Source organism: Dasypus novemcinctus, chromosome 2, assembly GCF_030445035.2.
Source record: "Dasypus novemcinctus isolate mDasNov1 chromosome 2, mDasNov1.1.hap2, whole genome shotgun sequence".
NCBI lineage: Eukaryota > Metazoa > Chordata > Mammalia > Cingulata > Dasypodidae > Dasypus > Dasypus novemcinctus.
This window is the reverse complement of record NC_080674.1, coordinates 183486768-183511115: the sequence shown is the minus strand read 5'-3', so window position 1 is coordinate 183511115 and position 24348 is coordinate 183486768. Positions and strand designations below refer to the sequence as shown.

The 24348-nt window shown below is 45.9% G+C and overlaps 3 protein-coding genes and 1 long non-coding RNA gene across 5 annotated transcripts in view; 1 reads left to right on the top strand and 3 right to left on the bottom strand.

Moving 5' to 3' along the window:
• The window catches only part of ATP6V0E1 (ATPase H+ transporting V0 subunit e1), a 36226-nt gene extending 34106 nt beyond the window's left edge, over positions 1–2120 (bottom strand). Inside the window, exon 1 of the mRNA XM_071211056.1 lies at positions 1917–2120. Coding sequence (XP_071067157.1) covers positions 1917–2020 — 104 coding nt within the window. The 5' untranslated portion in view covers positions 2021–2120. The remainder of the gene's footprint in view (positions 1–1916) is intronic.
• Positions 1346–15656, top strand: LOC131274712 (uncharacterized). The gene is made up of 3 exons (XR_009181997.2): positions 1346–1482; positions 3035–3140; positions 14443–15656. It is a non-coding gene; the product is annotated as an uncharacterized lncRNA (long non-coding RNA).
• On the bottom strand, positions 11534–17856 carry RPL26L1 (ribosomal protein L26 like 1). 2 transcript variants are annotated; one of them, XM_004464763.5, is made up of 4 exons: positions 17376–17856; positions 16832–17008; positions 12929–13069; positions 11534–11846 (listed from the first exon to the last, which is right to left on the bottom strand). In XM_004464763.5, exons 1-4 carry the CDS (start codon positions 17463–17465, stop codon positions 11718–11720), a joined length of 537 nt encoding a protein of 178 aa, XP_004464820.1. In that variant the 5' UTR covers positions 17466–17856; the 3' UTR covers positions 11534–11717. The 2 variants fall into 2 exon arrangements, with proteins under 2 accessions (XP_004464820.1, XP_012383096.1); XM_012527642.2 differs by having other exon boundaries at positions 17372–17436.
• Positions 17857–22248: 4392 nt separating this feature from the next.
• The window catches only part of ERGIC1 (endoplasmic reticulum-golgi intermediate compartment 1), a 111104-nt gene continuing 109004 nt past the window's right edge, over positions 22249–24348 (bottom strand). The window contains exon 10 of the mRNA XM_058282315.2: positions 22249–24167. Within this exon, the coding sequence (XP_058138298.1) occupies positions 24060–24167 (108 nt within the window). The 3' untranslated portion in view covers positions 22249–24059. The remainder of the gene's footprint in view (positions 24168–24348) is intronic.

Sequence of the window (24348 nt, the reverse complement as noted above, 5' to 3'; positions counted from 1 at the left end):
CAGAGGTGCTCTACTCTAATAAAAATTTTACCATAGTTCTATAAGCAGTTAAATTCCTTCAGGTAGTTAAACAAACAAACAAGAAACAACAAAACTGATTTGCAATCTTTCCAGGAAGGCATCTCAAGTAAAGGGGAACTCTTACTAATTCAGTACAAATATTCCCATTTTACACTGAGGAAATGAGACCATGGAAAAGTTAACTAAATTATCCAAGGTCACAGGGACTATCCAGAAAGGAGCAGTACTTCTCAAAGTGCAGTACAGTAACTCCTTGGAGGAGACCTGCTCATCTAAGACCTGCTCATTCCTGCCAGAAGCAGGAAATACAAGGACTGAGGTGGAGGCTGTAAACTGAACCTGAATAATACATCACTAGCAGGTCAGATATCTGCATCGTGGCACAGGGGCTGGAAACTGAGCAGCACATGTACTACAGGAAGGGTTTCATTACCATGGATAACAGCAGTGACATCAAGACCCAAGGCTAGGCATGGTGAGCTCCAACACTGGGGAAGAGTAGGAGAAGGTTCTTAAAGAAAGGAGTGGTCAATGCTACCAGCACATTAATAATTGCTTTTCTAAGTATGAAGACTGGAAAAAGGCAGACATTTGAGCTATGAGAGATGAAGGTGAAGACAAGAAGTGCTCTGTTGTTCTCCCACTCCAGTAGGAGAAACAAGTCTAAAAATTAAATTTGGTGAATACAAATTGTTTTAATAACCCCGGAATTCTGACGCTCTATTCTATATCAATTATTATAAGCCAGAGAGATGACCCCATATAACTCAGGTTGGGGGACAGAGGGCAAACATGATTCTTCTAAATGATAGAAAATTCATCTACCATTCTTCCTTTTTTAAAAGACATGCATGTGTGATTTATTTTGAAGCTAGACAGAAGTAACAAATAGACAGCAAGTTTATTCCAGAGAGCAAAATATTAAGTAATAACATTTTCCTTTCTTTAAAAGCAATAAGAATTATCCACTCAACAGATATTTGAGTGTCTACTATGATTGCAAAGAACTATGAAACTAGGCACTTCAAATAACGCTAGAGATGGTGTTTCTGACAAACTGTGACTTGAGTATAAGTTTGACCCCACATGATCTTGAGTCCAGGACAAATGACTAAAGAGAAAAAGAGGAACCAGAAAGAGGATGTCCTAAGGCTCCTTTGAAGACGAGCCTCTATTATATACCACAGTAAAAAGTTTACTTACAAAGAAAATTAAACTCTTTAACAAAAATGTCTAAAAAAGAAAATTTTTCTTAACCGTCATTCTAGGAACTTGTTACGAGAGAGGACGGCAGCGTCCTCCAAAAGGTATGACGCAGGGGTTTCTAAACAATCCCTCCTCCTCTTGGGTAATTAATCTCGCTTCAGATCCGGCCCCAACTACCTTCCCGCGCCTACGAGAAGCAAGGCTTGGGCTCAACGCTGTTCAACAAGCTTGTCCTACATGCAACCGCGACCACATGTGAGCAGACATGGCAATTTTATTTATTTGACCCCTTTCTTTAAAGTTAAGGCAACCCAGGCCTCCTGTGGGTGGAGGGCAGGGCCAAAGAGGGGCGAAAGACAACTGAGGACGAACCCCAACTTCTTTCTGAGTCAGTGTGAACCCATTTCCGGCCGCACCCTCTCCACACTGGACAGTGATGAGAAAAAAATCCCCCCAAAACTCGTTTGCGAGAAGGGACCCCCGAGGTCACGCTCCTCACTTGCAGGCAAGGGGAACGCCGAAGGGACGGCGATAAGGAAGACAGGTGGCTCCATGAGGGTCGGGGTCTGACTCTGGAGTGTGAGTCACCCGGGAAAGGTTTTCGAAGGGTTCGGAGGTCGCCCCCTCCCCCGCCCAGGCCCGACCCTCCCCGCCGCGCGTCCCTCCCGAGGCAGGCCTCGCGCACTCACCCCCGGTTAGGACCCTTCGGGATGAACCAGGGCACAAGGAGGCCGACGAAGCCCCAGAACACGCTCATCACGATGAGGGGCACCGTAAGGCCGTTATACGACATAGTTGCGGCCGACGCTGCCAGCCCCTGCCTCGCCGCCTCACTTCGGTCCCACCCGGAAGTGTCAACACCGCACCGCGTGACCCACGCGCGCAAAGGCCCGCCCCCCGCGCCCCACGTGACCCGGCCTGGAGACTCCGCCCCTCGGGGCTGCCTGAGGCGTAATCCCGCCCTCCTCTGGCTGGTGTGGTGGCTGCCGCTTCGTTGGGGGGCCTCGTCACCCCAGAGGGCCAAGGCGCTCTGCAAAGTTTTCGGATAAGAACGTACCCCTTTTAGAAGAGAGCTGTAGTTATTTACCGCTTTGTCTGCCTCTTTTATGCAACAGACGTAGAGCGAGCACTTCGTACTATTGAGTTACTGCTCTGAATCTCCCTGGGTGCACGAGCTCCTGAACGCTTCCTCGCTGCAGCCTATGAGGGAGGTGATTATGCCTCTCATCCGCTGCTTTGCAGTTGAAGGGAGTGAAGCCCAGGGAGGAGGTTAAGGATTTTGCCCAAAGTCATCTAGCCAGTAAGTGGCAGAGAGGATTCAGCGTCCCGTGTTCTGGTTTTCAAGGTCGGGCCTCAGAACCCCTGCGCTGGTATCCTGCGCACTGTGCCAAGTTTGGGAGTTCAGAACTGAACGGGCGGCGGCTCAGGGAGTTCATAGTTGGGTGAGGAGATGGACTTGGAAACGGGCAAGTGTGAAGGCAGAGAATGAGGACACACTGCCAGCGGCAGCCAGTCGTGAACTGACTCCTGAAAGAGGAGTAGGTATTAAGTAGATGAGTAAGAAAAAGATGGAGTTTCTAATGCCTGCTGAAGGTTTTTACATAGGTTCATTATAGGCTACAACAACCTTGGAAAGGAGAAGGAAATAAATTCTCAGAGAGGTTGAGAACTCATAAGCTCATAGGCAGAAGCTGGAAGAAAAGTGAATCTACAAACTACATCCAATGTGCTTTGCCATGGGCCACAGTTTCCCTGCAAGAGCTCTACTTCACTACCTCATAATACCTCCGGGTGTCTTTTTTCGTAGAGTAGAATGGATTCCTGGATACAACGAGAAGTTGCACCAATAATCTCTAACACCTGTCCCAGGTCTTCATGAGTCTAAGGCTTTACTTGACCAACCACGGAGGAAAGTAAGTGGTCTCCTTTGTGCTCATGGGAGCCAAACAAACAAACAAACGAAACTCCAGCAGAATTTCGATTATTCTTTTTTTTGAAAAAAAGATTTATTTTTATTTATTTCTCTCCCCTCCCCCCGCCCCAGTTGTCTATTCTGTGTCCATTTACTGTGTGTTCTTCTGTGCCTGCTTCTACTCTTGTCAGCAGCCAGGGAATCTGTGTCTCTTTTTGCTGTGTCATCTTGCTGCATCAGCTCTCTGTGTTTGCAGCACCACTCCTGGGCAGGCTGGACTCTCTTTCACACTGGGTGGCTCTCCTTACAGGGCGCACTGCTTGTGCATGGAGCACACCTACGCGGGGGACACCCCTGCATGGCACAGCACTCCTTGCACGCATCAGCACTGCACCTGGGCCAGCTCCATACGGGTCAAGGAGGTCCTGGGTTTGAACCGTGGACCTTCCATGTGGTAGGCGGACGCTCTATCCATTGCGCCAAGTCCGTTTCCCTTTATTATTCTTAAATTCCAGTCCAAGTATTGCCTCCTTCAAGACACATTTCATTTTGTTTATCCACTGTGGTCTTGTATGTCCCTTCCCTGGGCTGTTTGCTCATTATTGTTGTTTTGTTTTGCTCATCTGCTTGTTGTCTGATTTTTTTTTAGGAGGCACAGGGAACTAAACCAGGGACCTCTGATGTGGAGGTCGGTGCTCAACTGCTTGAGCCACATTCTCTTCCCTGTAATTGTATCTTTTTTTTTAAAGATGTATTTATTTCTTTTTTATTCCTCCCCCACCTCCCCAGTTGTCTGCTCTCTGTGTCCATTCGCTGTGTGTTATTCTGTGTCTGCTTGTATTCTTGTCTGCGGCACCAGGAACCTGTGTCTCTTTTTGTTGTGTTATCTTGCTGTGTCAATTCGTGTGTGTAGCACCACGTCTGGGCAGGCTGCACTTTTTTCGTGCTGAGCGGCTCTCCTTATGAGGCGCACTCCTTGCACGTGGGGCTCCCCTAAGTGGGGGACACCCCACATGACAGGGCACTCCTTGCGTGCATCAGCACTGCGTGTGAGCCAGCTCACCACACGGGTCAGGAGGCCCTGGGTTTGAACCCTGGACCTCCCATGTGGTAGGCGGATGCTCTATCCATTGAGTCAAATCCTCTTCCCGTGTAATTGTATCTCAACCAATCTTCTACTAGGGGGCAAACTCGTTGAGGATAAACACTGTTGTACTCATCTTTGCTTTTCAGGAGTACTTTCTCCATAGAATGTACGCGATAAATATTTGTACAACTCAATCGAATTTTTAAGAAAGGGTGAGACCAGCCAGAACTAAGTTAGAGAAAGAAATTCACTCCTACTTTCCATTTCTTGAATAAGTGCAAATATTTTCTCTGAATTTGATCCCTTTAGGTAGAGGGCCTAACCTTTGCCCCACCTTCTAGGCAGCTACTTTGGGAAACAGATGTCGGAGACTGTGGGAATGTGGCTCATCAGACACCAGTTCTGTGTAAATCAGTTTTATCCTCTGTGAATTGAGGAAAGTTCTCAATATCAGTATTATACTTGCAAGCTAGTTTTGGCCAATAGCTCCCTCTATCAGTCATTCTGTCAAAAACATTTTATTCCATGTCCCAAATGAAAACTCTGGGTAAGGCCAAGAACTAGGATTCAAAGGGTAACCCACCTAAAGAAGAAATATTCTCTGCCGTAGAGGCACTTACAGTCTACTGCAGGAAACAAATCAGACTCTGGAGCAGTGTAGTCCAAGGATTTCTGGGGAGGACCCGACACTCTTTCTGCAGATCTTCTTGGAATTTCTTTTCTTACTACGAATCTCTATGAGGCTGAATTTTCTTCATATGCTTCACCCAAAACAACTTGTCAAACAGACTGAATGCCGAGGTATTGTGAGAATCCACTGGTCTTCTATTAAGGCAGACATTAAAGAATTTTGCCCAATGAAACAATGTCACTCTTCCTCCCATTACATTTTTTTGTTTGCTTTGAAAAATATAGTAACGTTCCATAAAAAACGATGGTATTTATGTTATCATGTGTTTCAGTTGTCCAGCTGCTTAAACAAATACCATTCAGTGTGTTGACTTAAAGGATGAGAAGTTATTGGCCCATGGTTTTGAGGTTAGGAGAAGTCCAAAATGGAGAGGTCAAAATGGAGAAAGGCAATGCTTTCTCTCTGAAGATTTTGTTGTTCTGGGGCTGGCTGCTGGCCATCCTTGATTCTTTGGCTTTTCTGTCACATGGCAATGCATATGGCAGCATCTTCTTTCTCTCCCGTGTTCTGTTGACGTCCAATTTCCGGCTGCTCCCCATGCCTTTCTCTTTCTCAGTCTGACTTTCACACTACTTATAAAGAATTCCAAAATCTGGATTAAAGCCCACCCTGATTCATTTGGGCCATACCTTAAATGAAACAGCATCTTGAAGAGATCTGGTTTACAATGGTCCACACCCTCCAGAATTCAGACTAAGACCAAGAACATGTCCAAACTGGGGTAAGCAATTCAATCTAACACAGCATGTAACAGGTTTATCCATCATTGTTTTTAAATGACTTTTAAATTAATGTTGACAGCTTGTTTCAATTTCTTATATGGCAAACACCAGTAGATGTAACCCACATAAGAAGTGTAAGCTCTTTGGGCCCTCGATATTTTTAAGAGTGTAAGTGGGTCTTGAGACAAAAAAAAAAAAAAAAAATTGAGAACTGCTACTAAAGGAAAAGCTTCAGAGGCAATCCCAAATGGAAAACAATAAAATAAAGCAAAAAATTAAAAAAGAGCTGACAGAAACACTATAGTGCAACAGCTGAGGAGTGTCTCTTTCCTAGGCCCAGCCCTGTAAATAAAAGCAGTTATGCAGAGTCACAAAGTCATGGAGTCATAAAGCTCCTTTCCACACCTGGTCTAGAAGCCTGGAAGTTAGTGAAGCCGAAAACGCTAGCATGATTCTCCTCTCATTTGTTCAGCACGTATGCATGGCACTTTCCCTGGGGGCGGCCACCGCTAAGTGGCTACCATTTCTTGAGTAACTGCTGTGTGCTAGACATTGCACTAGGTGCTTTGAATAACCTGTCTTGTTTAATGCTGCACCTAATATAGATATTATTAAATCTGAAGAAAGAGAAGCTCAAATTTGTAACTTGTCCAAAGCCTAGCTGTTTTAAGTGACAGAGCTTGGAATCTGAATGTAGATCTTCATAGCTCCTATTCTTCCCACTAAGCCATGCTGACTCTCCTGTTTCAAATAGTAAATCAGCATACCAAAGTAATCTAAAGTATACACAGCTTTACAAGATAGAGACATCAGCTACATAAAGTGAGAACTTTGGAAACCTCTGTTCCAGAACTAGTGGCACTCCTACTAAGGGATTGGCTAGGATGCAGTTGATTTCATCATTTCTGATGGACAAAGAATATTTTATTTAATATTTATGTATGTTTACATTGTAATTATGGTGTTCAGGCAATAAATCAACCTTATATACCTGTTTAAATTTGGGTGACCAAATTTAAAACTCATGAGGACTTCTTCATGGATCAAAGTTTTAAAATAATAAACACCCAATCATAAATGCATAGACTATTTCTGGAAGGATACAAAAGAAACTAGGGAAAGAAAAAAAAAAAAAAAAAGAAACTGGGAAGGAACAGTAGCTGTCTCTGGGGAGAACTGAATGCCTGAGCAGGAAAACTGACTTTTTTACTATATACCTTTCCTACCTTTTTATTTTGTGTCAAGTATAATTATTATTAAATTTTTTGAAAACCTGAATTTAAAAGAACAAGGAACAAATTCCCGAGCTAGCACCAAATGGGAACTGCTTAGAGCTGGTGGCATTAGCAGAGTCCGATGGGTTTTTGGTTAGTAAAGCTCTGTCTGGTTCCTGGAAGATTCTATTACATACCCACCCAGCTCACATCAAGAGTTCTGTAGTTGAACGTGTTATACCTGAGTGCAATATGAAAATAGACATTCAGAAACAGTTATCTGAAGTTTAAAAGTTTAGAATCTCCCCAGAATAGCACAAGGGGACTCAGTCAAGTGAATGGACACCTGCAAATGTGATGAAAAGGTCAGAAGGAAACTGCTTACTCCAGTCACGCCAAGAAACAAGCTAATTCCCCTGGGCCTGAGACTTGATAGGCAGGTCCACTCATCTCCTATTCTGCAGTGGCCCAAACACATCTGCACTGCCCTTAAGCTCTCCCCTTCATTCAAGGACCACCATTTGTCTAAACTCCCTTGAGAAAACTTTTCACTCTGCTACTCTAAAGGACAGTGGCTAAAATTGGCTGAAAACTGTGTTTTAAATGCAAAATTTCAAGTAATAAGTCTGACAACTCTATGAGGTAGATATTTTTATTTCCATTTTATGACATAACCAAGGCCCAGAGAGGTTGAGCAGTTTGCCCAAGGTCACACAGTTTAGGAAGTGACAGAGTTGGGATTAGAGCTCACATGTGACGCTGAGTTCCTGCCCCTGTACACCACACAATTACTCTTTTGGCTCTGCTTTAGCGGTGTGATATGATTTGGATGCCTGTGGGGGGGATCACAACTCTTAAAGCTCCCATTCATCGCTTATTTTAGAGCAAGTCGCTGCTATAAACAAGCCAAGTCTGACTCCTAGGAGATACCGTAATTTAAGCTTACTAATGAGAGTAATGGCTGGAGCCTAGCGCCCAGGCCAGGATCAGAAAATGCCAGAAGGAGATATAAGTTTAACCTAAAGTGACATCTGTCTTTTAGGCAACTTTTGGAGTCCTAAAACATGTGTTGGCTTAGGAATAAAGATAAAAAAGGAATCAGAAAAAGCAAACTATGGAACTTACTGACGGACCTACTCACTATACATAGACATATAGGTCTACTGGTAAATAAGATAGCTGCAGTGTGTTTGGCACTTGCTCTATTTTATGTGCTATATATGCTTTGTATACATGTTTAATCTCGTTTCCCAAACTTATCCTAACCATCACTCAAGGCCCATATGAAAAGTACAAATGCACGGCACTCTCTTCAGTCCTACTGCATCACAGAATCTCCAGGTAAAAGGGTGGGGACTAATATTAGCAAGCAACAAGTTGGTCCTAAGATCAGTCAAGTCTGGAGGACTGCTACCTTAATTTTTTTTTTTTTTTTTAATTAGAAGGCACCTGGAACCAAACCTGGGACCTGCCATGTGGGAAGCAGGCATTCAACCGCTTGAGACACATCGGCTTCTGTACCTTAATCTTTACAGTCTTGAGGATAGGCACTGTTAGCTCCATGCAGAGAGAGGGAAATGAAGGCTCAGGAAAATGACTTCCCAAAGACCAAACCTATTAAGGGGTGGGGCAGGATTTGGATCCAGAGTTGTTAGGCTCCAGCGCAAGGGCAGTGTCACTCAGCCTATGCTTAAATCATGCCATTTCGTCAGAGAACATACCTTATATTTCGTTTCATGATCCCACCGATTTCTTGTGCAACAAATCAAAAACTCTTTGAGGGGAGGGTGAATGTCAGAATTGAAAATACCAGGGAACTGAGTAACAACCGCGATAGCAGCACACAGCTTTCACAGTGGACTCAGAAAGAGCAACAGTCCCAATCTGGTCTTGGCATTTTATTTGCATATTTTCCATGAGATAGGCAGGCAGGACAAGTCTTTTATTTTATTACTGAGAAATGGAAGCTCAGAGATGAGTAATTTGCCCAAAGGCTCACAGCTTCCTCGGGGCAGGGCTGGGATTTGAGCTCTAGTGCTGGTCACAGTATTTTTCTCACTAAGCAGACTACAGCTGCAAACCTTAAGTTCTCTATTGCACAAAAGCATGCAGTCCCTCATCAGACTCCTATAAAGGGCCGACAAGAGTGAGCGAACACCAAACGGCGGAAAGTGACTGACCTCGGCTGTGGTTAGGCCTGTGTTTAAATCCCAGGGCTATCTCTTATTCCCTTGGATTTGGACAATTAGTCTAGTCATTTAGCAGTCAAAATGAGGAACACCCCTGATTCAATCATCAATAATTAATAAACTTTGTTGGGTCAGATAAGCCCTATATTACTTGACTGGAGAGCCAATAAAGGTTCAGTTTGCATTTTCATCAATAGATTATTTTTTGAGGCAAGGAAGGATTTTAGATGCGGCTCTGCAGATAAATCTTGAAGAATGAGTAAAAAGTCAGACCTGGAGTCTAAAACTCAGATGCCCACAAGCGCCAGGAATGTAGCATAAATGAATGGAGTAAGCTGGAGAGGGGACAGCTAACCCCTTAGCTTCCCATGATTGATGCCAGGCAGGCACAGGGCCTTGTGCAGCCAGGTGAAGCACAAGACCTGATATCTCTGTGGCACCTCCCAAGTTTTAGTTTATTTATTTTATTTTTTATTTTTTTAAAGACTTATTTTTATTTCTTCCCTCCCCCCTCACCCCCCATTGTCTACTCTCTGTGTCCATTTGCTGTGTGTTCTTCTGCATCTGCTTGCATTTTCAGGTGGCACTGGGAATCTGCATCTCTTTGTTGTGTCATCTTGCTGCATGCTGCATCCCCTCTCCGTGTGTGGTGCCACTCCTGGGCGGGCTGCGCTTTTTTCACACAGGGCAGGTCTCCTTCAGGGTCGCACTCCTTGTGCGTGGGGCTCCCCTACACGGGGTTGCCCCTGCATGACATGGCACTCCTTGCATGCGACAGAACTGCCTGTGGGCCAGCTCATCACACAGGTCAGGAGGCCCTGGGGATCAAACACGGGACCCTCCTATGGTAGGTGACACTCTGTCTGTTGAGCCATGTCTGCTTCCCAGTTTTGTTGTTGTTGTTGCATCATCTTGCTGCATCAGCTGTGTGTGTGCGGTGCCACTCCTGGGCGGGCTGTCTTGCTTTTTTTTTCGCGTGGGGCGGCTCTCCTTGCAGGGAGCACTCCTTGCACATGGGGCACCCCTACAGGGGGGACACCCCTGCATGGCACAGCACTCCTTGTGCATGGCAGCTCTGCACGTGGGCCAGCTCATCACATGGATCAGGAGGCTCTGGATACCAAACCCTGGACCTCCTATATGGTAGGCAGACACTCTATCAGTTGAGCCACAACCACTTCCCATCCTCCCAAGTTTTAAAAGTTGAAAACTGATTTAAACAATCTGTGAGACAGATCCGGTCCACAGGCTGAGTTTTTGGGTTTTTTAAAGATTTATTACTTTTGCTGTGTGTTCTTCCGTTTCTGCTTGTATTCTCATCAGGCAGCTCTGGGAACCAATCCTGGGACCTTCTGGAGTGGGAGAGAGGTGGCCATTCTCTTGTGCCACCACAACTCCCTGATCTGCTGCGTCTCTTATTGTCTTTCCTCTATGTCTTGTGTCATCTTGCTGTGCCAGCTCTCTGCGTGGGCCAGCACTCCTGCGCCGGGCAGTACTCCGCGCGGCACTCCATGTGCGCCAGCTCGCCTTCACCAGGAGGCCCTGGGCATTGAACCCTGGACCTCCTATATGGTAGACGGGAGCCCAATTGCTTGAGTCACATACACTACCCTTGAGTTTTGTTAGTCCCACAAGGGACGACAGGCAATGCCGGTCACATGGAAGTGATGCTTACAAAGTCAAAACCTTAAGAGCAGACTGGTCAGGGAGCTCCAGTCGATTAGGCTTGTGTTAGAGACTGAATCACGTCCCTTCAAAAAACCATGTTCACATCTTAAGCCCCGTTCCTGTGGATGTGAACCCATTTGTAAATGGGATCTTTTGAAGATATTATCATTAGTTAAGGTATGGCCAAATTGAACCAAACTGAATTGGGTCTTAATGCATATGACTGGAGGCCTTATAAAGAAAGGAAATTTGGATGCTATCAGAGAAAGTCGCAGGAAAAGGCCAGACACTGGAACAGACATGAGAGATGTAATGGGAGGCAGAGATGCAAGTCAAGGAGCCCCAGTGATTTCAGCACACCAGCACCAGGATACTAGACTTTGGGGAGGAAGCATGGCTTCATCAGTGCCTTTATTTTGGACTTCTAACCTCTGAAACACAAAGCAACAAATTCCAACCCATTGCATGGTATTTATGATAGCTGCCCTGGCGAACAAAGACACTTAGGCGGAGTATGAGGCAATGAAGCCAGGGAAATACAAGGAGGCAGTCTGTCGGGCCCGAGACACACGAGTGTAGAGCAGCACCAGACACTCAGTGAGGCTTGAGCCCTTGAGTGTGCCACTTCACCTGTACTGCTTCTGAGTGACAAACCCCTACATTGGGGACCACAGCCCTGTTCTTTCAACCCTGTCAGCATTAGGGTCCGGGCAGGAGCAGGGCCGAAATGATCCCACCTTTGGCTGCTCAACATAATATGAAAGACCAGAAAGCGGAACTGATAATCAGATGGATATTACCTATAAAATGATACAAATACAACTTGAAACTTTCAATTTTTACTCATAAAATTATTAATGAAAATTGCAAAAGTAGATTTACACAGCCACACATCAATAACAAAACAAGATGGAAATGAAACATTCCACAGACATCTTGAAAAAGTCCAAAGGAACACAACACTGGGCTAAAATATACAGTTAAACTGGTTGAACAACAGGATGTATTCATTCCTGCATTTTTTCAATAAGTTCTTCCTTATATTTGCCTTTTTCCTTTCCAACTTGTCGAGATTTGGCTTTGCGTTCAAGAATTTTTTTCCGATCTTTGTCCAGTTTTAGCCTGGTGATAACCACCTGTTAGGATTGAGAAAATAAACACATCTTCACCTTTGTAAGTGGGAAGGTTTATAACCACACCATTCCACACACTTTTCCTTTAACAGCACTTTGAGTTCTTTCTTCTTACCCAAACCTCTCACTTCCTAACTACTAAGATTCTCAGAGTATTTAGATTAAGTTTAGGGATATGAAATATCATTTGGGTTTGGATAAATTATACTACCAATATGTATGGTCTGCTCACCATCCCTTGGCTAAGCAAAATGCATTACTTTAAAAAAATGTCTAGGGAAACTGGTTGTAGCTCAGTGGTTGAGTGCCTGCTTCCCATATACAAGGTCTGGGGTTCAATCCCTGGTTCCTCCTTAAAAAAAAAAAAGTCTAGGTTCCTACTAGCTATTAGGCAATACAGAGGCCATACTATCCCAACCATTCTGCCCGTAAGGATCTGAAACTTTGGAAGGAGAGAAAGATTTTTAAAGAATATTTATTTTATTTATTTACACCCTCCCCCCACTCCCCTACATTGTTTGGGGTCACTGTTTGCTCTCTGTGTCTGCTCTGAAGGAGGCACCTGGGACCTCCCACGTGGAAGAGAGGCACGCGATCACCTGAGCCACCTCAGCTCCCTGGTTTGTTGTGTCTCTGATTGTCTTTCCTCTTTGTTTCTCTTTTGTTGTGTCATCTTGTTGGGTCAGCTCACCTTCTCCAGGAGGCACCAGGAACCGAACCCAGGACCTCCCCTGTGGTAGGCAGAAGCCCAGTTGCTTGAGCCAAATCTGCTTCCCAGGAAAGATCTTATCAGATAGTGGATAAAATGGGAGTACAAAGGAGGGACAGCATATTCCACTAGGTGGAGGTGAGGGACACAAAAATAGGTGTACTCTCTTCTCCCTCTGGACATTTTCTAGGCAGGAAGTGAGGCCTTTTTACTGCCAGCCAGAAGACAGAGACAACACCAAAGATGACAAAAAGGACAAGAAAAGAATCCATGGCCATCATGATTCCTCTGTAGATGGCACCAGCACCTTAACAGTTGTGTCTTTCAGATTGCAGCATGGCACTGCTGCTCCCGTTACTCAGTGCTGGAGTCATACCTTGCTTGGGTGAATGCCCACATGGACAGTGGTGCCATTAGCCTTCTCACGCTGCACCCTCTCAATGTAGATGACGTATTTCTTTCTGTACACCTGGACTACCTTGCCAATCTGCTGACCTTTGTAGTGTCCTCGAACCACCTGAGAGAGAATAAAAAAGTGAATCAGTCCCTCCATTTCTTTCTTCTTTCAATAAAAAAAAAATCAGTGTTACACAAGTTACTTAATTAACAATGACAATATCAATATACCCCCCCATTTTTGTTCATCCTCAGCCTTTTTTTTAAAAAAAAAGATTTAGTTCCCCCATCTCCTTCTCCCCTTCCCCCACTGTTTTTGCTGTCTGTGTCCATTCACTGTGTGATCTTCTGTATCTATTTCTCTTTTGTCTTATTTTTCCTCCTCTAGGATACACCTGGATTCAATCCTGGGGACCTCTGATGTGGAGAGAGGTTCCCTTTCAGCTGCACCACCTCAGTTCCTGGTTTTTGCTGCACGTCACCTTGGCTCTCCCCTTCCCCTTCATTTCTCTTTTTTGTTGCATCATCATCTTGCTGCGTGACTCACTTGCACAGGTGCAGGCACTGGCTTGCTGCGCGGTCACTGGCTTGCCACGTAGGCCCTCGCCTCACCGTATGGGCACTTGTCTTGCCATGTGGGCACTCACACAGGATTCAGCTCACCACGCGGGCACTTGGTTCGCCACGTGGGTACTCAACTAGCCACATGGGCACTTGGCCCAGCACACGCGCACCAGCTTGCCACACAGGGATGCTTTCTCTTCTTTTTCACTAGGAGGCCCCAGGGATCGAACCTGGGTCCTCCCATATGGTAGTAAGCCCGATCTCTTGAGCTACATCTGCTTTCCTCATCCTCAGCCTTAAGGCATTTAGACAATGTCTACTCTGACTGCTTCAGGCTGAGAAAGGACATAGATATTATAGCATTCCCCCTCCCCCATTTCTAATGCATGACCATCATAATGAGGAAGCTAATTAACAGGAACACAGACTAAAAATGGCAATCAAAAGTTAGCTTTTTTTTTTTTTTGGTATAAATCTGCTTTGTGTTATTCTAAGTCAGATGAAAATTCACCTGAATTTTTTCCTTTCTCATTGGAAGAACAAAAAAAAATTCCTCCAACTAGAATGGCCACCATAGAACTAGTCTCAAGAGTAAAGAAATATAATCACTCTTGAGATCAAAATAGAAAATAAAAGAAGTCAGAAAAAAAAAGAATATTTAAAGAAATTATACAGAAAGAGTCTGCCATGCAACCATTTAAAATCCTTGTTTTTGAAAGATATTTTATGATCTAGGAAAATGCTCAAGATATGAGTTTTATAGAAAGAGGGAGGATATAAAGCTATATATAGAATATAACATGAAATTTGTTAAATATGGCTTAGAAAACAATAGGATGGAAATATTTCCAAATGTTAGAAATGGTTGTCTCTGTCTAGCAGGATTGGAGATGATAATTATTTTAACTTTTTTTTTTTTTTTTTTTTTAGGTACCAGGGACTGGGGATTGAACCCAGGACCTCCCATGTAGGAGGCGGATGCTTAACCACTTGAGTCACATCCACTCTTTTTATTATAATCTTTATAATGTATTTCCATGCAACAAAATCTTCTCAAGCTGCAACTATATTGGTGAGAGAAGAACTAGATTATAATTTCACCAAAGGCAAGAGCCTTCTAAATATCGGCACCATACAAATGATGTTGACTAGTAAACATGAAAGAAATACCACAGTAAAAAACGAGAGAGTCTCAATGTATTAAAGGGAAAAATGTCCACCTAGATTATTCAACTAACTTGCCAAGGCAATTTTTTAGGTTGAAAAGAGGCCAGATATGCCTCATTCAAAATCCATCCAGTTTATATGACCAGAGACTCTCAGGTCACAGTTGGAAGATGTCAGTGAAAAAACTACTGCTAACTATTGTCAAGAAAGATGTTAGTAAAACAAGTCCAAAGGAATAGGAGGGATAATGAAAAGTAGACAAAGGCTAAAGCTGGTGAGGAAGGAAATAAGGTAAGACTAAATGGACTGGATAGGAAGGGTGAGGCAGAACATGTAAGGGCAGTATTTTGAGTCTGGCTTTGGCAGCTGGATATGTGAATATGCCTTAGAGATACAGAACATAGCGGAAGAAACAGAATTTAAGAGAAAATAGTTTAGTTTGGAACAGGCTGAATTTGAGGCATCTGCAGGACATTCCAGTGGAGAATTCCATACACAGCTGGAAGGTCACCTGGGCTAGTAACAGAGACATGGCAGTCATTTACAGAGATAGCAATTTAAAGTCTGATCTTACCTAGGGAGGTGGAATGAAAAGAAGGTATCTGAGAAAAGCTAAGTTATAGAAGAGCTTGCAATGGAAATTGAAGTGGCCAAAGAGAATGGGAAACCACATGAATGTGGTGTTAAGAGTAGCCAACAGAGGGAAGTGGCTGTGGCTCAATCAGTTGGGCTCCTATCTACCATATGTGAGGCTTTGGGTTCGCATCCCAGGGCCTCCTTGTGAAGGCAAAAGCTGGACCGTGTGCCGTGGAGAGCTGGTGCAGCAAGATGATCCAACAAAAGGGAGACAAGCAGACACAGAAAAAATGCGCAGTGAATGGACACAAAGAGGAGAAAGCAAAAAAAAAAAAAAAAAAAGAACAAGCCACAAGGGGGGGAATAAATAAATAAATCTTTAAAGAAAAAAAAAAAAAAAAGAGTAGCCAAGAGAAGTATGTCAAGTGCTGTGCATGGTCTAGTACAGGAAGTATAAGGATATGACAGATCTGACAACCTGGTGGTCACAGGAGACCGTGGCTAAAGAGCTTTAAAGGGAGTGATGGGATGGAAACCACTTGCAGTAAAACAGTTTGAGTGCCCCAGAGGTGAGAAGGTGAAGGTGAGGAAAAACATTACCAAGGGTTTTGGCTGTGAAGAGGATGAGAAATGGGATGGATGCTGAAAGGGTATGTTAAGAGAAAAACTTTCATTTTATGGAGAGGGGAAACAGAATTGTGTTTAAAATGCTAATGAGAAGAAACAAGTATGAAGGAAGTGGTAATAGAAACTATAAAGAGATGGGTTAGCTTTAGATGAAAATAAGAATATTTCATTTATTGTAATATGAGAGAAGGACAAGATGAGTGGAACTGTAGGAAAGCCAGTAGGTACAGAACCAGGAGTTCAGTGAGTACCTGACTGATAGCTTCAACTGACTGTAAAGTTGAACAGGCACCTACTAAGAAAAAAAAGGAAATGAGATTCAGAAGGGCTCAATAAATATTCCTTATGAAAAGGGCCCCCTGCCTACTTAACTCACCCCAACTCTTCCTTACCTCCCACACATCCTAAACTTCAATCACAAAGAACACAGAACTTACACTTTCCCACAAAGGCCTGACTCTTTCATAATTTCACACCTTGACTTGTTGCTGCTTCTATATTTTCCCTGTCAAATCCAGTACCAACACTTGTCTCCACAAATCCCTGTCCATCAATTCTACTAAACTCTAGTAAAACACCATTCTCATTTTAGCACTTTCCCTTGAAAAGTCTGGTTTAAGGAGCGACCCCGAGCAAAACCCAGCAAACTAACTGCCATGGGGCCATATCAAATGGCAAATTTTTGCTGGGCTGGCATACTATTCTTTTTAATTAAAGAATTGAATTTGAATGCTCTTAGGTCGGGTTCAGCACTCTCTGGTGGCCCTAGGTCCCACCTCCAATCTAAGAGATCTTCAAGGTCACATTTTTTGTTACTTAGAAGGCACGAGAAAATTGAACTCCCGACTGTATAGGCAACTTGCCCACGACCGAGCACCGCGGCACGCTCAGGCAAAGGCGGCGCCCAAGCGCCAGGCAGCTGGGCAACAAGAGGCCGGGTGAGACGTACCTGGACCTCGTCGTCCTTGCGGATGGGCATGGAGCGAACGTTGTATTTCTGCCGCAGCTCCTTGGAGAGTGGGGACGACATGATCTTCCTTCGTACGTGCGAAGGGGCATTGAAGTGGCGTTTGCGGTTCTTGCTGCGGTCCGAGGTCACAAAGGGGTTGAACTTCATGGTGACCGACTGCAAAGAGGGGCGAGAGGGAACAAAGGGGCGCTCAGAGGAGTATAAAGGCCTGTTATCCATCCGAGACAGCCCTCTCCGTCCCCCCGAGCAAGGGCTCCACGGAGGGAAGTGGCCTCGGAAGACGGCGCCCGAGGGAGGATGAGGATGTGAGCGGTACGGGTGTTACACGAGATGAAGCAGGAGTGGGCGGCGGGTAGGGAGGGCTGCACTGGGGGGCACTGAGGCTGACGGAAGGAAGGATGCTCGGGCTGGGGGTCACAGAGCGGGATCTGTAGTGATGGACGTGGTAGGCTGCACGCAAGGGAAGGGGTTTACAGGGCAGAGATCTTCCGAGTCCGAGAAAACACCACCTCCACTCACCTACCAAGTGCCGGGCGAGAGCAGAGCGTGCGCGCGCAGGACCGGAAGTGAACCTGCCGTGTCGCACAAGCGCAAAAAAATACCATCGCCCCATTTCCGCCGGAGCGAAGCAGGATGGCGCCCCCTGCGGCTCGGGGTGGGACCACAGTAACAAGATTCGCTGTGCTGGAAGAGTGCGATCCCAAGTTCGCAACCGCAACCCCAAAGCATTGCTGCTGGGAGAAGGAGCGGACGTTTTAACAGAGGCTTATTGATGCTCTCTCTCTCTCTTTTTTTTTTTTTTTTTTTTTTTTTTGAGGTATCGGGTCAGAGATTGAACCTAGGATCTCATATACAGGAAGCCAGCGTTCAACCTCGGAGCCACATTGGATCCCCTGAGTTGGTTTTTCTCGTTTGTCTGCTCGTTGTTGTTGTTTTTTAAAAGCGCTTCCCTGCTTCCCACATGTGCCTGAGCCACATCCGCTCCCTATTGATGTTCTTTTATTTTTATTTTTTTGATACTATTTTAATAGGTACACCGTCAGTAGTCTCTATCCTATCCCAGATTCTTTCTTTATCCCTGTTGCCTTCCGCAGAGGTCATCTAGGCAGTGTTGGGGTGCTTTAAACATCTTGTTGCTCCAAGTGTCATCTGCTGACCGATTTCTTCAAAATAACCAAGAAGTCTGTTCAAAATGCAGATTTCCGAGCCCTAACACCGTCCTACAGAACCAGACAGTGGTACATGGGGGCCAGAGAATCTGAATTTTAAGCAAGCACTTCCTCTCCCACCCTACATCCCCGCAAACAATTTTGAGAAGCACCAATGTTAGAGGATGGTTGTGAACCAACCACCTAATTTTGCAAAACTTCCCCCAGGTGTGATTAGTCCTGCTCGGAGGCCCTTGGGTTGTAGAGTCGGGCATGGGTCCAAGTGCCTCTTCATACGGTTAGACCTCGGAAGACCCACTCCACGTTTCTGAGTCTCGGTTCCTTCATCTATAAAATAAGGATGATCTCAGTACCTGCCTCATAGTGTCGTTATGAGGAAATGAGGTAATCCGTTTAGAGGATACGTGCTCTGGCACGTAGTGCTCCGAGCGACCAAAGCAGAGGCCTAAGGGTGGGCTTTGTTCCCAGCGAGCCCTAAGGCCTGACCTCACATTGAGTCCTCACCTTCAGACTTTGCCATTAACTCCTGATGACGCCAACTGTATGCTTTATGCGTTTGATGTAAACACGTGCAAGGCGCCACACAGGCTAGAACACGGGTTGTGCTACCGCATTTTTTTTTTTTTCCCAATCTACGAGTCTTGGGAAAGGAAGGGCTAGAGTCCCTAGAGCTCAGTGGCACAGGAGCGCTAGCCATAGGGTGGCCGCCGCCCCGCCCCTTGGCCACACCCACCCTGGCCCCGCCCACGACGCCTCTTCACGTCCCTCCCACTAAGTTGCCCCCGGCCCCACCCCACTCATGCCCTAGCTCTGCCTCCCTTGCGGGAGCCCAGGTACTGAAGGGTGTCCTGTCCCTCCTCCTCGGTGTGGGGGACACCCGCCACGCGGGAGGCCTTTCACGGGGCACTGTAACGGCGGAGAAGGGATGGAAAGCTCAGTCTTAAACTTAGGGAACCAAGGGCCTGGATGCATAACATGATTCTAAAACTCTTACTCTGTACGAGGTACTTTATATTCATTATCTCTAGCCCTCCCATTCATTCATGCGCTCATTCATTTTTTCAAAAAGATTTATTTTTTATTTATTTCTCTCCCCGCCCCCCAGCTGTCTGCTCTCTGTGTCCATTTGCTGTGTGTTCTTCTGTGACCTCTTCTATCCTTATCAGGGGCCCAGGGAATTTGTGTTTCTTTTTGTTGCGTCATCTTGCTGCGTCATCTCTCCATGTGTGCAGTGCCATTCTTGGGCAGGCTGCACTTTCTTTCGCGCTGGGCGGCTCTCCTTACGGGGTGCACTCCTTGTGCGTGGGGTTCCCCTACGCGGGGGACACCCCTGCGTGGCACGGCACTCCTTGCGCGCATCAGCACTGCACATGGGCCAGCTCCACACGGGTCAAGGAGGCCAGGGGTTTGAACCGCGGACCTCCCATGTGGTAGGCGGACGCCCTATCCACTGGGCCAAGTCCGCTTCCCACTCATTCATTCTTTCCATATTTATTGAGCGCCTACCTCCTATGTGCTAAATGCTGGAGAGAAAATTTCGTGTTACTCAGTTAAGGGATGAGAACCCTGAAAATCAGAGAGAGGGCTGTTCATCTCTGTGGCCAATCTCCAGACTCAAGTCCCGTGCTCTTCCCAGCTTGTTCGTGTTCCCGGGCACGTGGGGGTGAAATTATTAGACACTGGTATTTACTGATACTCCTGATCAACAGCCAGGCTGTCTTGGCCCCCTCCCCCTGGTCCTAATTTAGGATTCATTCCAGACCCTCTCCAGATAGGGTTGGAGCTCTCTCTGGTCTTCAGACTCAGGCAAGAAGGCCACAGTGGGGGCTGTTTGTGGAAGCAGGGAAGTGAGCAAGTTAAAGTTGCTGAAGCAGTAGCAACTGAAAGGCCACCTGACGCATGTGTCCCCAGGCTCTATGGAGGTCAGAGGGAAAAAGAAAGTTAGGAAGTCACTTCCCATACAAGCCTTCATGATCCTAGAGTCAGGCAGATCTAGGTTTGAATTCCAACTATCCCCTCCTGGCTGTGTGACCTTGGGCAAGTTACCGAGTCCCTCTGAGTCTGTTTCCTCCTTCCTAAAAAGGAGATAACACCCACCTCGTAGGATTCTTGTGAGGATTAAGAGATATTAGGCTTGAAGAGCTTTCACTCTGCCTGGCATGTGGAGAATGCACAACCACTGGTAGCTATCACTACAAAAGTTAAAATAAAAATAATTGACTTTGTTTAGAATGAAGTGCATGACTTCATCACTACGACACTGGCAGGAGACAACTGCTAGGGAGGGAAAAGTGTCTTCGGTGAGTGTTCTTCTCCATAACATGTTCCCACTCTCACATTCCTGGACCATAGCATCTCTCTGCTGGAGCAGCTCATGAACCTTTGGTATTGTTTTCTCAGGGAACCCTAAAGTTAAACCATGGAATATAATATAGATAATAGCACAATTATTTTTAAAATGTGCATTCATCCATTGTAACAAATGTACCCCACCAATGCAACGTGTTCATAGGGTAGTATATGGGAACTCTGTATTTTATGCATGATTTTTCTGTAAACCCACAATTTATCTAAAAAAAACAAACAAAACGAACCAGTTTTCTAACTAAGGCTTAGGACTACCAGTGGTCTGCCACAGTGAGAACAAGTAGGTCTGTGTTCCTGGTAAGAATCAAAAACTAATTTGTGACATATACTAAGACAAACTAATCATAGCTACCATTTATGAGCCCCACTGTCACACCCACTTTCCCCGTGTCGCTCATTCTGTGATATCCGGTCATCCCAGGCAGCCACTGGCTGTGGCACCTCCACAACTTCATCCCTTCCACAGCATCTCCTCAGGAGGAGCCATTGCTGCCCAAAGAATCACAGCTGCCAACCCATTCTCCACCCCTCTATGACCCAGTAATTCCTGGCTCGGAAGTCATCTTGCACAAAACCACACTAACCCGCCCTTGGTTAGATAATTTTAAAAAGCTGGTGTAAAGGAAAAATCATAAAAATGACATATATATGCTGTAACTGTTTTATGTCCATTGAAAACACATCCGACAATCTTTTGACCTGAGCCACGGCTTCTTCACTGAGAAACCTCGAATGGAGTTCTGCTTCATTTTCCTTCCATAAACCGACCTAAGAGTCCCAGATTTTGGTTTCTTTCAAATGGAGTGAGAATTTAGGCACTTCCAGTATGCACACAGAATCCTCAAGGATTATCCCCCCCACGTCTCATTCACATCTAATTCGGTGGCATTTGGAGGAGGGAATGGCAGCTCACCTTTATTAGGTCTTCAAAAACAATTGACTTAGTTGTCATAGATTCTTTCACTTTTCAGTTGTATTTCATTGGTTTCAGTCATTACACCATTACAATGTAAAGCACAACTGGCATAAACAGGTTTGGGAACACACAGACTCGACTGTGGGTAGGCATACCACTCTTGCCTTTGGGTGTCAGGTAGCATCAGCATGGAACAGGATGCTAAAGAGGAGAATGGGGAGGGTCCATTCAAAGTTTCTTGCAGACTGATTCCCTCCCACATTCTCTCCTGATGTGTTTCCCAAGTGGGTGCTGTCCTGATGAAGCCTTGAAGGAATGGGCAGCAGGATGAGAAATATCCATGCAAGTCCATTTCTCATAGCTGATGATGATCACCTCCCTTTGCTGAGCTTAAGGTTCAAAAAGGAACACCAGGTCCTTTAAAATCAAGAATTCATGAAACACTTGTGATAGATCGTGCTTGTGGCTCAAAGCTGTGGAAGAATGTTAGCCCTGTCTTCAAGGGAATGACATTCTATTTGGGCATATCTATAAGTAATGACTACCGTTTTTGAAAATCTACCATGTATAAGAAATAAACAACTATACTACATACAATATCTCAGGCTGATCCAATATAACTTACACCTATCATAGTGTTTAATTTCCACAACAGCCCTGTGAGGTAGTTTTATTACTACCCCGTTTTCAGCTGAGGAAACTGAGGCACTGAGAGTTTAGGGATCTGGGTAGAGGATGCACAGCCAGAAAGTGGCAGAACCAGAACATTCCGTAGAGATTCAATAAAGGAAGGGCTTACGCCAAGGGATCTTGACTCTCTGATCATCCTTACTTCTCAATATTTCCCAACTTCTTACCTCTGGAATTAAATTCCATTTTGACTGTGACTCCAGCCTTCAAACTACTTAGCCACAAATCAAATTAGAAAGAAACACATGGCAATATTTCTGAAAATCAACCTTTTAATCTATTTGGACCCAATGAGTGGGGAAAGAACTAAGGCATTTTTAAACTTGAGATTCTGTTTATAAGAATAACAGGTCAGAGTGTCTCATGGGAAACTGACATTTCCTATGTCCTCAGAGTTGTTTTTTTTTTAATGCACAAAGGGGGAATTTTAACACATGTGCATGCCACTCATTTCCCCTCTCCCAGCCCACCCTGCCCTACCCTTGACAGGCTCACAGACACACAAAAGGGACTCCTTCCTGGAACTGGGGAACAGAATGTAAAAAAATCCATCCAAGTGGCACAGATACCAGAAATCACCAACTGCAGTTTACACTCACAACATCAATCAACTCATATGCAAAAGGAGAAGCTTTTCTAATTGGAATCCAGGGCCAAAAATTACAAATGGCAGAGACTTGAGCTATCCATAGAGATAATTTTAAAAATCCTTCCACTGGGCACTCCCCTTAACTACAAAAGTATGCAAACAATCTTGATATAAATGGAAACCGGGTGGGTGGCTCTCTCCCTGGGACCTGAGGGCATAGCTAACATTCTCTGGGTGGAATTAATGCCTGGACCACTGCCCTCTCCTTTCAGGAGGAAAAGGGAAGAAATGCAGGAGGGGGGCAGCAGGGTAGGGAGCCCCCCTCACAAGCAAGTGGGAGTGGCCCCAGGACCTGGAAACATTAGTAGAGCCAGCTGATGGCAGACACTCAGTGGCAAGGGGCCACAACTGAGCTGCTGAGAAGTCAGGGTGCTTTGCGCCCCTGGGGACCCCTGGGGATCAAAGATGGGAGAACGGCTGGTCTGCTTTGCTCTCCCCCACTAAGGCCTTGGGACCATCGGTGGCTGTCTGGGAGAGGCTGAGATGCGATTACTGTAGGGTTTGAGAGAAAGAGGCTTCCTGTCTGGATGGAAAAGCACACATTGTGATCAGGTCTCAAAGAAAACCTCCAGTCACAGGCCAACCCCCACCCGCTGCCACTGCCGATTACAAGAGAGGGGTGGGGGGGCTTGGCAGGGGGAACCAGCCCCTCCAGTAAGAGATGCTGTTGCCGCACAGCACACGAGCTGAGGCACATTGGTGGGGGCTTCAGAGGAACAAGGAGAAGAGAGGAAGGGAACTTTGTGTTCCACCTAGTGACTGGTGGGCAGAGTGGAGTCTCCCCCACTGCTGCTGCACGACTGGACACCGCTTCTTGGAAGAAAAGGAAGCGGCTGGGGGCGAGGGACTTGAGGCCTGGGCTCTGGGTTGGGCAGGAAGGGATGGTGCGGAAGTGAGGATTCTATCTACAGTGCCAAATATCAGGGGGTTACCTGGGAAGTACCATCCTTCGTTGAAGGCTCCAGGTGGGAGGTACCTACGGGCGGCCTGTCCAAAGCCAAGAGCCTGCCCAGGGGAGAAACCAAATGATCCGTGTGTCCAAACGGTGGGGGCTGCAAGATTGTCAAAGCCTGGTTGGGCGCTGGTCGGCGCAGATTCTGAGCTGCTCGCCCAAGAGGGAAGGGACTGCAGTCCCCCCAGGAGTGGTCCCCAACAACCCTGGGCCCCCCTTGCCTGATTCCGGTCTTAGGGCTCCCCAGGGAAAAGGGTACCACAACCTTGGCAGTGGAATTTGTCTAAAAATCAAACATGGGGAAAAGAGGTAGCTGCAAAACCTTGAATCCTTGAACTACCCCCGACCCCCCAACCTTGGGACGCAGCCAGATCCCGGGCCAGACAGAGGGCAGGAGGAGACAGGACACTGGAGTCAGGGCAGGCGGCCGCCCTGGGGTCCCCGATCACAGGGCCGGGCGGAGATCAGTGCATCTTGCCCAGCTGGATCTTCTTCCAGGCCTCCGAGGCTGTGAAGATGCACGAGTCGAGGATGCCTGCGACAGTGAACGTTCCACCGATGATGGCACAGATCTGAAAGAGGGGAGGGGTCAGAGGTCAGTGCCGGAGGGGCACCGGGTCACACCTCTCCCAAATCACAAGACCCATTGTGGGTCTGGAACCTACTCAGGGCTGAAAAAAAAAAAAAAAAAAAGGAAAAAATACTTGTTAGATGAATATAATAATAATACAAGTCGTCAGCATCAATATCTGC

Coding starts and splice junctions, on each gene's coding strand:
- RPL26L1 (XM_004464763.5), bottom strand. CDS start 17,465: ATGGGGCGATGGTATTTTTTTGCGCTTGTGCGACACGGCAGGTTCACT. Junction 17,009..17,375: donor CTGCTCTCGCCCGGCACTTG/GTAGGTGAGTGG, acceptor CCCTCTTTGCAG/TCGGTCACCATGAAGTTCAA. Junction 11,847..12,928: donor TGGGCATTCACCCAAGCAAG/GTATGACTCCAG, acceptor CAATCCTAACAG/GTGGTTATCACCAGGCTAAA.